General features: G+C 43.9%; 1 protein-coding gene across 3 annotated transcripts in view; it reads left to right on the top strand.

Moving 5' to 3' along the window:
- LOC147886377 (autophagy-related protein 13b-like) overlaps positions 1 to 15,088 on the top strand; it is a 38,621-nt gene that overhangs the window by 10,806 nt on the left and 12,727 nt on the right. For all 3 annotated transcript variants that reach the window (XR_015543348.1, XM_087395937.1, XM_087395935.1), the window contains exon 3: positions 11,968 to 12,128. Coding sequence is in view for 2 of the 3 variants with exons in the window: in XM_087395937.1 (XP_087252063.1) it covers positions 11,968 to 12,128 (161 nt within the window). In the remaining variant the exon portion in view is untranslated. The remainder of the gene's footprint in view (positions 1 to 11,967; positions 12,129 to 15,088) is intronic.

Here is a 15,088-nt window from a genome sequence, read left to right as displayed (position 1 = left end):
TCACCTCCCTCTACAGCAAACCCTAATTTCGAAATTTGAAGCCTGACGATTGTCTTCTACCAACTCGACATCAAGACCTCCTTCAACTCGGAATTGATGCTGTACTTTTTTCCAGCCCGAAGCCCATCGTTGGTACACGCTTTTCAACACAGTCTAGCAGATCTAATCTATTCCAGGTGGATTCTTTCCATTCTATTTCTAAGGATTCTCTTTCATATTGTTATTTGCTGCTCATTATCAAATTATAGCAAATGAAAGCCCCCTCCTTCTCTTCTTTTTCCTTCAATCTCTTTTCCCCTCTTCCTTCTCTTATGTTTATGCTCTTTTCCCCTCTTCTTTTTCCCCTCTTTCAATCTCTTTTCCTCTTTTCCTCTGGAAACCCCTGGTAATGCCCCAGTCCCTTCAAGGACACCTCAGGCATCATCTATCACACAATATCGTGTTCAGATTGCACAACCAGCCCATTTTAGAGCTTTTGCATTGTGGGTTTTCTGTGTCACGTGCCCTTCCAGTGATTTGGACCACATCGTATACCTTCTGCGTGAGGCACCTCAATTACATTACTTCCTCAGCACAGTCCAGGTTGTGTTTCACGAGACACGTAGATACCCAGAACCCGATATTCCTCACAAGTTTGCTGTCCATCTTTGGAGAGACTTTTACCCCTCAGCTTCAGCATCTCCAGGGTACTCTCCACCTCCTTCAGCTCCCAGATATCCTCCTGCACAGGTTTTACCTTCCCCAAGATAGGATTTACACTCTGAAGGCACTCCTTCTCTTGGATATCCTCCACTCCCGACAGCAGCTCCTTATCCCTTCTCAGATCCGTGGACTCTGCAACCTACCCCTGTACTCTCACGAGCAGTAATACCCATTTCGGCATCACCAGTGTTACCTCAGACAGGATCTCCTTTACCATATTTCCACGGGTGGTTCCATCCTGCCTCGCTTGCCCCCTCCAACATGAGCAATCTCAGGGAGCAGCCCGGATCTTCTTCTAGGAATGGTACAAACTAGAGCGCAGGTTTGTGCTCTTCTCACAGGGACCTCTTCTGAGATCAGCGACTCAAGTCCAAAAAAGACCCCTAAAGTCAACTTACAAGACGAAGCACTACTTCAACTTCAAATTTCCCAGCTTTAGGACAGCATCTCCGACTTGGTCCAGAAAGTCCAACAACTCCAGGATTCTCGCAGTACCATTACAGAGGATGACGTGACGCCACCAGACGACTATGTGGACTCGTTCCCACTAGAGGTAGAAAACACTGAACTCTGTGCCCTCTACCGCTTACTCTAAGCTTCCAAAACTAAAAGACTTGACATTAAACTTCCGGAAGCCTACATTGGTCAACGAAATCGCCGAACAGTTGACCAATGGCTCGCAAAACTGCGCATGTACTTTGATATTGTTGACCTCACTGAAGGCAAAAAGATTGCCTTGGCAGCCTCCCTCCTCAAGGATACAGCTTTCCTATGGTGGCAACGACGCTTCAAGGACGGCAAAAGTGTGTTAACTTGGGAACGTTTTGAACACGTGCTCTGCCAATGCGGACTTTTAAGCACGTTCAAAACTCCGACAGTTGGAGCAAACGGGCTCCCTATCTTCCTACATCTCTTAGTTCACCACGTTGGTGCTGGAGATTGATGGTTTAATTGATGATGATTGCCTTCATGCTTTCATCTCAGGCCTAGACCCCTCGTTATGCATTGATGTCCTTAAAGCAAACATCACAACCACAGCTGGCACTATTGCTTATGCAGAGTGCATTACCGATTTTCAAAACACAGGGAAGCAGAGTTCTAATAGAACACAGAACTCTACTATGGCCAAAGGTGCTCGCCCTCAAGATAACCCCAAGTTTAGAAAAAACTCGGGTAATCAAGGTCAGCGACAGTCTCAAGATCCCCGCAAGTCTCAAAAATCGTACGTTGGATCCCAACAGAAACACTCCTCCAAGGATCGCGCCTCTTCCTCTTCACAAAGTCATGACTGTCATCACCAACATAAAGGTACGGCCACTGACAAGAAGAATGCACAAAAGGACTTTGTACCATCTGTACAGGTGACCATAGCAAAATTCCAATATGGAACCTAGCACTTCCCAAACAGAAGATGCTAACCCAGCACAAGACAAGAAAGGCAAAGCTGTTCGAATGGCAAATACCATCCACATGAGTCTTGCCAGCAACCCTGAACCTTCCCTGGCCACTCAAGTACTTTGTGTCCAAGGATCAATTCGTGGAACAACGGTCACTATCCTCATCGACAGTGGCTGCTCTCATAACTTCCTAGCTAGTTCTATGGTCGAAAAACTTTGGTTGACCACTAGTCCTAGTCCCATGGACTATCAGATTGAACTCGCAAATGGAACTACCTTTCTTGTGCAACACCAGGATAAAAAACTTGTCTTTTCGCATACAACATTATACGGACAAGTTGAACTTCGACATCATGCCTCTTTCTTGGTACGATGTCATACTCGGACAATAGTGGCTCTACGACTATGATCCATCAATCAGTTTTTGTAGCCATACTATCCAGTTTGTCCACCAGGGAAAACTTATTGAGCTAACTGGTTCTAGGGACTCTCCTTCAACCCCAGTTACCTCTGCCCTACAAGTAAAGAAGTGGGTTCGTAAACATTAAGTAAAGACTTCACTTTTGTTGGTTACGGCAGTAGAGGAGACACCAACAAAGGATCCTCATGAGTACCTCAACCAATCTTTTTTCCAGCCCTACTTGGATATTTTTCCACAGGAATTGCCAAAGCAGTTACCACCTCGATGACCAGTGGATCACCCAATCGAACTGATTCCCGGCAGTAATCCACCGTCAAAACCTCCTTATCGGGTTTCTTACACTCAAAATGAAGAAATCCAAAGACAGGTCGCCGAATTACTCGACAAAGGTCACATTCGGCCCAGTCGCAGCCCTTTCGGATCTCCTGTACTAGTGGAAAAAAAGAATAAGTCAATGCGTCTCTGCATTGACTACCGAGCCCTCAACAAGCTTACTATAAAAAACAAGTATCCATTGCATCGCATCGATGACCTCTTCGATCAACTTCTACACGCAACACAATTCTCAAAGATTGATCTTCTGTCAGGTTATCATCAAATTCGCATACGCAAAGGCGATGAGTACAAGACAGCTTTTCGAACAAAGTATGGACACTATGAATGTTTGGTCATGCCTTTTGGGTTTAACAATGCCCCGGCCACATTCATGATACTAATGAACGACCTTTTCAAGCCTTTCCTCGATAAGTTCGTCATCGTTTACCTCGATGACATATTCGTTTTCAACAGATCCCTGCATGAGCACAAACAACATCTTTACCAAGTTTTTGAAGTTCTCCGCACAAATTCTCTCTACATCAACGTTGAGAAGAGTGAGTTCTTCAAGACCCAACTCGAATATTTGGGACATGCTATTTCAGCTCAAGGCATCTCTGTGGATCCCAAGAAGGTCGAGGTAATCCAAAACTGGCCTACTCCTAAGAATGTTCATGATGTCCGGTCTTTCCTTGGATTGGCAAACTTCTATCATACAAAGGTCTATCAGTTTTCCGAGATCGCAGCCCCTATGTCTGAATTATTCAAAAGCACAGTTGTTTTTCAATGGCTTCCTGAAACAGAGTGTAGTTTTCAACAACTCAAGCAAGCACTGACTACCACACCAGTTATGGCTATTGCTGACCCAAACCTTCCATTTGAGGTCATGACTGACGCTTCCGACATCGCTACAGGAGCAATCTTGATGCAGGAAGGTAGAGTTATTGCTTTTGACAGCCATAAACATTCCGATATGCAAACTCGATACCCGGTTTATGATAAGGAGTTTCTTGCCATTGTACATGCTTATCGCTCTTGGAAACATTATCTCATGGGAGTCGACTCGGTGGTCAAGACTAGCCATCATTCTCTAAAGTATATCTTTACTCAGCCTGTCATGAACGCTTGATTGAGTTTCTGGCCAACTTTCACATGACCATTGAGTACATTCCAGGACTACGCAATGTAGTTGCAGATGCTCTCAGCAGGTTAGCTCTAGCATCAGCTATGGTAATCTCTACATTATCTGTGGATGTTCCGAATTCATTCAAAAGGTGGGAAAGTATTTCCATGGATTTCATTACAACACTACCACGATCTTCCAGAGGTAACACTCAGATTATGGTAATTGTTGATCGATTGTCCAAAATGGCACACTTTGTTGCTTGCAAAAGAAGTGCACAGGCTCCGGACATCGCCAAACTCTTCATACAACACATCTTCCGACACCATGGATTGCCCAAGAATATCGTATCCGACAGAGATCCTAAGTTTACCAGTCACTTTTGGATTTCATTGTTCGAATCTTTGGGTACAACTCTACTGTTCAGTGCAGCCTACCACCCAGAATCAGATGGCCAGACTGAAAGAGTCAACCAAGTTCTGGAAGAAATGCTTCGACACTATTTTCAGTCACGCCTAGCAGCTTGGGAAGAGTATCTACCACTCCTTGAGTTTGCTTATAATAACTCTTTCCATAGTGCCATCAGCATGACTCCATTCCAAGCAGCTTATGGACACACTCCGATTGTACCAACGAATTTTGTACTTCAACATCGAGTGGCCCTAGCTGATCAAGTGGTTCAAGAAATGCAAGACATTCTACTCCAAGTCAGGGATCAATGCGAAAAGCACAAGAGCTGTATCAACAGTCTTCTAACAAACATAGACGTCACTTGGAATTTGAAACTGGCGACATGGTGCTATTATTTGTAGCCCCACATCGCTACAAGACGGTTAAGTCAGTGTTTCCTAAGTTGCGACCAAGATACTATGGACCTTTCTGGATCGTCAAGAAAAATTCACCTTTAAGTTACAAATTGGAATTTCCACCATCATGGGGTAAAATGCATCCGACATTTCATATTTCTTGGCTAAAGATGTACATTCCAGGCGATGAAGCAGTTCCTCCTGCAGATGATTATGTCCTAGAAATCGAAGACGATTATGTTCTCCTTATCCCTGAGCGTATTCTAGACCATCGACAACCAGAGACTCGACATCGACTTATCATGGAATTCCTTGTTCTTTGGCGAGATCTGGACGACTCCGACGCTACTTGGCATCTGATGAAGACTTACAGCAGTACCCTGACATTTTACAGCAGTATTTTCAGAATTTACCGTGATATTTTCTACAAAAGTTCATTATCTCCACCAGGGTCTTATTTTGAGTGGGAGGGGATGTCACGATCTGTGACGTATTCCTTTCTCTATACCTTAGACTTATGGATGGTTTGATGAATGGACACTTGTGGAAGGGTATGCCCTTTCGACGGGACACTTCCTATGAGGCACAACCCTTCACAAGAGACATTCTATTGAAGAGACACTCCCATTGTAATGTACCCTCTCATTAAGGGTCACACCCTTCACAAGGGGTACACACCTCTTCATGCACACACACTTTGGAGTACACACCTTTTCATGTGTGACTCTTCACTCTCTATATAAGAGGCCCAACTGTATGAATGACACACTACAGACATTCAAGCAATACAAATATTCCTTGTTCTCTGCTATTTCAGTCTCTTTTCTGTTCCTTAGCACATTTCTAAATATAGTAAATCTAGGATTTCTTACACGCTTGAGCAGCTATACCCCACACTTGAGAAGCTGCACTACACAAGAGCAAGCGAGCTATGGGGATTAACAACTTTGATAGTTTATCAGCCTTATATCGCTTGCTACAGTGATTGTTCGAACTGATTTGGCCACCGAATAATGCAGAGTGTTGCGTGTGCGTGTGTGTGTCCTCTCGAACTAATTCTGGATTGGACTAGCAGCCGACTAGGACGGGGTGAGGCTATTTATAGTAGCCCCCCCCGATCCCGAAATTGTTGTATTCATCTCACAATTGCAGAGGTTTTGCCCTGCAGTGAGGTCTTTTCCCATGTCTTAGCTCTGGGATCGAGTCAATGCGAGGGTGCGGTCTTTTATTTTTCCTAAACTGTACTCCTCAGGTTATTAATCATGTAAAGCACATGACGGTGGCCGAAAGTATCTAGGAGCACTTGGCTTCTCCTATGAAGAGGGTGTCTTTGGAAGTTCAGTTGGATCCCACGAAGTCTTCATCGATGCAGGAGCATATCAACAAGCTCCAGGAGCTTCAGCAAGAGATCCTTCAGGCAGGGAAGGAGATATCATTTGAGGACATGGCCATAACGTTCTTGTCCCACTTCTCTTCCTTGCTCGACCAGGAGGAGAGATTTCAGAGTCCTTCCCAAGGTAGTGGCTCGAAAGCTTTGGCAATTGAGCAGAAGGGAAGAAGTATGATGACGGATGTAGAGAGAGAAGCACTGAAGGCTTCACGTACGTGTAACCGTTGAGGCTGGAAAGGTCACTATTGGTAGCAATGTCCTCAGAGACGCAATGAGAGGACTGGTGAGCAGTTAGAAAAGACTGAAGATAACTCCGCAACTGTCACTTCGATTGTTCCAGCGTTCTAAAAGCATCTTTGTTCAAGATAGGCTTTTAGGCAGGACCTCGAGCCTGAGGAGTTATTCCCGCTGACTTAGGTGGTAGTATGTATACCAGTATGTATTTGTTTGGATGTTATGTCCTGGCAGACCTAGAGGGAGTTTCTTGGTGTTTACTGCAACTATTGTTTTGAGTTGTTGGAGATCCAGATGGGTCAGATGATTGCCAGTGCGGGAATCTAGACACCGCAGTTTGATCCTAGTGAGCTATTGGATGCCCATTGTTTTTGGAGCATAGTGGTTCATCGATCTGGTGTTAGTCTACTGGTTGGGGGCTGTGTAGGGCTATGACCGTGTACGAAAGCATATCTAGCACCTATGGCAATATCAGTTGGATTTTTGTACCAATACTGTACTTTGTCAGAGGAGTTTTCTTTGCACGAGTATCTTGGGAGCATGTGGTACAGGTTTCTAGTGATCGTGCTGAGACGGTTCGTGCTAAGAGGGGGCTTCTTCGGCAGTCTTCAGTGATGACAGAGCCTAGAGGTTCACGCGACGGATTCCTTATGTTGCTCCAGCGGCACACCCAGCTCCCTGGCAATTATGTTACCTGCTGTACCATGTTTAGAGTAAAGTGAGGGCCTTTGTTGTGGGTGTGCCCGCCCCTTGTAAGGATAGAGTAGGAGGGTTGGGAGCCTACCTGGCCATGTATATTTGCTAGGGGCTAGTCATGTATGCAGCCACTGCTGGCCTATGTGGAGGCCTCACCAGGGTGTTGTGCATATACTAGGAGGAGACCAGAGTTGTGTGGGTCAGACTCCAGTTTGGCACAGTATAGAGCATGACACCATCCTACTTCTCTTCACTCCCAAGACACTGCTCACAACACACTTTTGAAACTAGAGCGGGGCCCTATGGGTATGTTGGCAGGCCACCTTGGATGTAGCTTCTTCCAGGAGGAGTATGTACCAGATCCTGCGCTGTTCAAGGCCCCATATGGCCTGTTTGCTGGCATGATTCCAGCCCCTCTGCTGCACCTTATATAGGCGAGGTTGAGGGGCCCATATGGCCACCCCTAGACTAGAGAACCTGATCTGTTTGGTCGGCTCCTAGGGCAGTACACCAGGGCCAGGAGTAAGGGAGGGCCGATCTGCTGGTTGGACCCCTAGTGGATGTCTTGTGAGGCTATATATACCCCCCTCCCCCGCCCCCCCCCGCCCCTGCTCCCCTCGTTGTATTCATCTCACAATTGCAGAGGTTTTACCCAGCAGTGAGGAGGGCTTTTCCCTGAGATCCCTTGCACTCTCTCTCTCTCTCTCTCTTGCAGTTTTGGTTCCATTTGTGTGTATGCTCTCTCCTTTTCTGTTCAGTTTCCGCTGTGCACTCTCACATCATGCCCCTTCCACCAGGCTACTACTCCTAAGCTAACATGTCCGCGTCCCTTGGAAATATTTGTTTCCTAGATGCTCCAATAGTGAGTCTTTGGGTTGTATTTATAAGTGCAGCATTTGGTAGGGGCTATTGCCCTTAAGCCCTACCTTTTCATTACAGCTTGCTTTCCTAGATTTAGCCTTGCCTTTCTTAGATTAGCTCTATCCACAAGATGTAAACCTGATCCATGGTAGTTCTAGTTATTTTTATTGGGGATGTAACTATTACTTGATTCTCTTCCTCCTAAGAGACTGAAGATCCAAAATTGATCTCATACGGAGTAGAAGTGAGTAAGGCTTAGTAGGAAGAGATTGAAAGGAATTATGGGAACAAGTGTACATGATCAAGCCATAGTGCGAACATTGTAGTCATTGCATCCCTTGAGCTATGAGGATTATGTGCTGAAGTTGCTAGACTCAACAGCAACTATTAAAGAAGGCCCACAACAAGAAAATACTGTGGGACCATGAGGGCACAAACCACTCCTATCTAGTAGTATTTGTTCAAAATAAACCAATCTATGAGTTCTAGGATGCAACTTGGTTCCACAATATGGTAGTGATGCAAAACATGGATATACATTTTGCTCATGTGTGTTTGTGTGAGCATGTGCACGTGCGCTAGGGAGAGGGGGTGTGCGCATGTGTGCATGCGAGAGTGAGAAAGCGGATGACTTCCAACCATTAGAGCAGCAGAAGATTATGTAAGCGTTTGCCCAGAAACCACACAATGCTATTTCATCTCTCAGACTTTATAGAATGCCCCAAACAATTACTCCATGGTTGCCCTTTTTGGACTTCAAAAATTCGCAAATAACATTTGTTTGGCATTTTTTGTGCCTATGTATTGCTGCCTTTCAAGATACTAAATAAAGGAAGTGAGGATGGAGTGCATTTAAGGAGATAGCTTGCAACGTCAATTGTCATGCAATGGGCTGTCATGGAGATGCATTTTTTAGCAAATATCCAAGCTGATTCCATTCTAGTGCCCGAGTGGTCTTGACAAGACGTATTTGGAGTGTGACTCTTGGAGGTTGCTCCCTTGTTTGAGGATAGTATATGGTTGCTAGAGCCTTTTCTTTGCAATACCTATTGCATTTTTTAACGAGATTTGGTATCCACTCTTGTGCACAATTTTGGCTTTTGTCAGATCGAGTAGTGTCTCACACTGACAGTATACAAACTTTATTGTATGAAACAATATCCAGCATTTGATTAAGAACATATTGTATCTTTATTTAACATAAAGGAGCTGCAAATAATGAAATTCAATGTGAATGTTGCGAGCAAAGATCTTGTGATTTATATTAAAATATTAAAATCAAATCCGCATGAATTCTAGAATATAAAACAATACCGAAACAATTAGTAGTTTGTATTATTCATCTTAAAAAATATTCGTTTTGCATATAAGTTTTCGAACATTGCATGGATGCCTTTTCCATAACATTTTCATTGGTTAAAGTCATCATACAAAGCCAAATTTTGTATTGTTTATGTACATCAACTGAACCCTGTCCCTTTGTATTTTTTACGTCTTCTGCCCTCTCTTGTGCTACCTTTTGTAGAGGTTCTAGGTTCAACAGGAACAAAGACATGCTTTGCAAGCACTGTTCTCCACGCCAAAGTATATGGTGGACAGATGGAGAAATTAATATATTGATGGCTTGGCTTGGTTTCAGAACAAGGATGCTAGGGGCTGTAATCCGGATGCCTTCTTTGATGACTGCTTTATAGCCTTCTATCTACCTAATGGTAGACATCTTGATCCATCAATGTCGTGTGCATGTACACATTTTGTGTTGATATGATTCTAGACACAACAGGAGTCTCAAGTGACTTCAGATAAGTCTCTTACCACAATTTAGAACATTTGCTTTCACAACAGCAGTGGTATCTTTTGTGTCCTAACAGCCAAATTATGTGTCATGACAGAGATTTAATATTTGTTATTCCTCTGAAAACATTCATTTTGCACAAGTTTGTTTTGAAGCATAACATGAATGGCTTTTCCATAAATCTTCATTTGTTAAAGCTCTCAAACACAACCAAAATTAGGTAGCTTGACATAGATTCGACAATTTGGACATTCCATTCTTCTTTTGCACAAATTTGGTTGTGAATGTCTTTTGGATAATCTTTTCATTTGTTAAAGCTCTAAAACAAAACCAATTGTGCAATGTTTCATGCACATCGAGTAAACCCCGTACCTTTGTATTCTATATCTCTTTCGCCCTCTCTTGTAGTTTCCTTTGTAGAGGTTCAAAAACAACAAATATATGCTTTGCAAGTGCTGTTCTAAAACTTTAAAATAGAGCAAGAATGCTAGATCTGTAATCTGGGGTTTCTTTGATGATCCTTTAGTAGGGCTTCTATCCATATCTGCATTGATATGATTCTAAACATTTCAGTAGTCTCGAGACACTTTAGTTACAGTCTCAATCTGAATTCATGACAATTCAAAACATTTGCTGTCTCAACAGCACTGAGATGCGGCAATGACTTACTGCATAGTACAATCTGTAGCTCAGTATTGATATTTATTTATTTCTTGGTGGATGAGAGGTTGGGCATTGCCTTTTAGATTTGTACTGTCAGACAGATTTAAGACCTGCTGATCGTTTCTTTGATGATCCTTTAGTAGGGCTTCTATCCATATCTGCATTGATATGATTCTAAACATTTCAGTAGTCTCGAGAGACTTTAGTTACAGTCTCGATCTGAATTCATGACAATTCAAAACATTTGCTGTCACAACAGCACTGAGATGCGGCAATGACTTACCGCATAGTACAATCTGTAGCTCAGTATTGATATTTATTTATTTCTTGGTGGATGAGAGGTTGGGGATTGCCTTTTAGATTTGTACTGTCAGACAGATTTAAGACCTGCTGATCCACATATGACTGCTTGTAAGGAGCCCCAGGTCGATCACTTTCTACATCCTTCGCCTGTTTCCATCTTTTATGCTTGGAACTTCTGGTGATCAATAATTTCCGGCAGCTAGCAAAGCTAGATGATGTGATCTAGAGAGCATGCCAATATCAAATGGAGTCTATGCATGCATTTCCATTTTATGCTTTGAGAGTAGATTTATGATCAGGTTGCACCTTAGGTAGATCTATATCTTTTCTCAGCGGCCTTTTGAATCAGATTTTACATTTGTTATACATTACAGTGACCAGTCTCAGCTCTCTGATATCGTTTCCTCAAGTTGTTTTTATTCCCTCTCGATTTTTTGTCACCTAGATGCACCGTATCCCTCTACAAGGTATTACAAAAAATTGCCCTGTATGGCTGGTCCTAGTACTATATACGTTTATTACTACGTTTGACATTTTTATTTAATGTGCCACTGCTTGATGATGCTTAGTACAATAGTTGTCGAGAGTCAGCAACATGTCAGCACTCCATTGAACCATATGGGGGGATATTAAACCCATGCTAAAGGCAATCATTTGACAATAAGAGAAATTAAATGGACCGCGTTGGACAAACACACTGCTAGAGCATGAAGGAGCTGCTACAATATTATATGGATATTTATAAGAAGATTTTTAATGAATAATTATATGTACAAGCATAAGCTCTGTTAAGCTATTTCTTACGACTTACACTTGAGTAAGATTGTAATGGAACTCCTTGATTAGTGGCCACCATTATGGAAAATATGGGGTAAAAACTAAAAGAGATTCTGCATAAACTTGTGCTTGCAGCATCAATCATACTGTACACACCTTCATGGCAAAGCTTATGGTTTGATTCTGTGTTTATCATGCTAGCATTGGCATCTTTGGCTGTTATAGATAATTACAATTCTGTTGAGTTTGATGATACAATGGGCAGCCTCATGCAGAGTTGAATGGTGTCTGTTGATGGAGAGATGTACAAGAAGTCATGCTATAGTATTAGATGCATTTTTTGGTGGTGATCTCTTTTAATCCAGTGATTTTTTATGGGATGGGTCAGCTCTTGGGGAATACCATACTCTGGTTTGCATAGCAAACCTGCCAAATTTACTCCTTTGTCTCCAGTCAGCTGAATTCATTGAAAACTTATTTGCAGGCTGCCAGAGATGAGAAGGGTGACTTCATAACACTTCCCTCTTCTGAAGATCACATTTCCGGACTGTTGCCTCCTGTGTCATTAATCAAATCTGGTGCACATGTTGATGCAGAGGATGTGGAATTGGCATGCCCTTTTGCCATTGATGAGCATTATCACGGGTAAGGAGGCGTCACTCGGAAAGATGCCTGATTTTTTTGTTCCATTCCTGCGATTTAATTTCTTTTATGGAATTTACTGTGACATTTCAACAGACATCAACTGCACCCAATGGTGGCTTCATGTCATGGAGGAAAATGAGTGAAGTTAGTGGAGTGGGTATTACTGGTATCAATGCAGGCTTTCGAGCCTTTAGGTTTCTCATTGTATCTGGTTTTTTTCAGTCTCATAGACCCTTAGTCGCAAGGAGAGGAGAGGTGGCTTGGTCAGTCGTCCCGTTGGTTGTTCCAGTGGCGCAGCAACTTGCGCAAAAAATAAAACAAGAGAACGTAGCTGTACCATAGGTGACCGTAACCATCCTCGGGAAACGCAACAAATGAGGATGGGCGTGGTGATCTAACCCTAGTAGGGTTAGTTGCGAGGAGAGGAGAGGTGGCTTGGTCAGTCGTCCATTGGTTGGTTCCAGTGGCGCAGCAACTTGCGCAACAAAAAACAAAACAACAGAATGTAGCGTGCACCACAGGTGACAATACTCATCCTCGGAAAACACAACACATAGGATCAAATGAAGATGGGCATGGTGTTCTAACCCTTGGTTGGGTTAGGAGGGGAAGAGAAAGAGAACGATTGAAGGGGGTTTGCATCATATTCCTTGTTTTGTTCTCTAAAATTGAACAAGCTGGCAACACCAGGTGTTGACCGAAATAGGCTGAATGCAATCACATGCAAGTAGCCTGTAATAATTTGAGAACAGATTGGAAAATTTCATTTCAGCAAATTTCGTCAAATCAGACACGAGTTCTCCTTGGAGGAAATTGTCGGGAAGGTCCTCATGCTTTAAAAACGTGCTCGAGAGAGTATTTATGATAGGACCAAATCTTGGAGTTGTGGTTTATTGATGTGAGGAAACATAGGTGCCTGGTTCATCATTAATTCTCGATTCTCTCCCACTTCAACTTCAAACTCTCTCTCTCTCTCTCTCTCTCTCTCTCTCTCTCTCTCTCTCTTACGTGCTGCACTTCGTTGATTACATAATCGAAGAGCGCAAGACCATGAGGGCCTTCGGACTGAGCAATGGACAGGAGGTCCTAGCTCCGGTCCTAGCACAGATGTTCAACCGAGCCGTGTCACGGCTTTCCACCTGTTTGGAGCACCACCACTATTGTGTCGATACACAAAGCCAGGGATCCTATGGAGATTGGGAACTACCGCACCCTCATGATTGGCCATACGCTGGCCAAGATTTATGGATCAGTTTTAGAGAGGTAGCTCATCAGTCATACAGAGGCTCGAGGACATTGGGCACCAGGACATGCAGGATTCTGGAGACAACATTCTACCCTAGATCACATCTTTACTCTGAGGGCTATCATCGAGGAGGCGAGATCTAGACACCAGAAGGTCTGCACATGCTTAGTAGACTTTCGGAAGGCTTTTGATACTGTCCCACGATCATGCATGATCAGGAGACTACAGGACATGCAGATCCCAGAGACACTGATATGAGGAGTGATGAGCCTATACGACTCAGCCAGAGGTAGAGTTCGTGTCCAGATGGTCTATTGGATTGGGTTGAGAGTACGATCGGAGTGAAGTAGGGCTGCCCACTCTCACCGACCCTTTTTGGGCTTGACATTGATGAGATCACTTCCTTCATAGACCGCCTTGGAGGCGAGGAATCACCACTAGCCGATCTCATGATACAGATATTGCTATACACTGATTACATAGTCCTTATCTCATCCTCAGTAGTGGGGCTGCGGAAACATTTGGAGGCCCTAGAGGTGTTTTGCAGAGAGAGAGACCAGGTAGTCAACCTTGGGAAGACCAAGGTCATGGTCTTCAACACCTCACATGCAACGCTTCGTCGACTCAGTTTCACTTTATCGAGGTGAGCCAGTGGAGATAGTGCAGTCCTACACATACTTGGGAGCAGTCTTCACAAGATCCCTCTTCACTATGACACATGCAGCCCATGCATGACTCACACGGGAGCGAGGTGCTTTGGCACAATTGGAGAGACAGTGCTTCTAGGCACACTCTGAGGATCCACCGACCAAGTGTTGGCTCTTTGATACGCTAGTGCGACTGACTACCATGTATGCAGAACCCTTCTAGGGGTGTGATCTACCGATAGCAGAGTGGATGAGATTTGAGCGGCTACAGATGACCATGGGATTAGGATGATTCGGAGCAAGCCCTCAGCCCCTCATGAGATAGTACAGGCAGAGTTCGCCATGACACCACTACAAATTGATGCCATCTTTCAGACAGTGACTTTCATTCATAGAGTTTGAGACCTACCCGGAGTCATCCAAAAGATTAGTTGAGAGCGGGGCGGACACATGGTATGCACACATATTCACATGGTTTGCCAGACACGGGATTCATATGGACATGCCCCCCCCTTTCAGTACAGTATGGATGCATCCTTGGAGTCGATCCCGCGAGATGAGATTAACCGTATCATATGGTTAGATCTCCTCCAGCTCCACACATCTCGGACTTGGGGGGGAGATCAGGAGCTCCCCACCAAGACCCAACTCTACCGTGATCACTTCTTGAGCATCTCGGAGGAGGGATTCATCATCAGATCCCAGTATCTTGAGGACAGAGAAGTCTCACATGCATTGAGGATTGCTATTGGGCAGATGCGGGTTTCATCCCATTAGTTGAGGATTGAGAAAAGGAGAGCAACATGTATACTGAGAGAGCAACGGATCTGCATGCTATGCATATTGGGAGTGATTGAGACATAGGAGCACTTTCTTTGCGCCTAACTAGCCTAGTATGAGATCCGAGGGGGATACCACTGTCTCAACCAGGATGGGAGTGGCTTCGGCCCACTATCACGATTGATCCATGAGACGCTCCAAACCTTGAAATCAATATTGATTCTATAGAGAGAAGGAGAAAACTGAAATACAATAGAAGGAGACTTTCTGTTGAATCAAAATCATTT

Source organism: Dipteris shenzhenensis, chromosome 24 (genome assembly GCF_047967505.1).
Source record: "Dipteris shenzhenensis isolate YYH24624 ecotype China chromosome 24, Dip_SZ_1.0, whole genome shotgun sequence".
Taxonomy (NCBI): Eukaryota; Viridiplantae; Streptophyta; class Polypodiopsida; order Gleicheniales; family Dipteridaceae; genus Dipteris; species Dipteris shenzhenensis.
The sequence above is the reverse complement of the archived record's forward strand: the minus strand, read 5'-3'. Positions and strand labels throughout refer to the sequence as shown.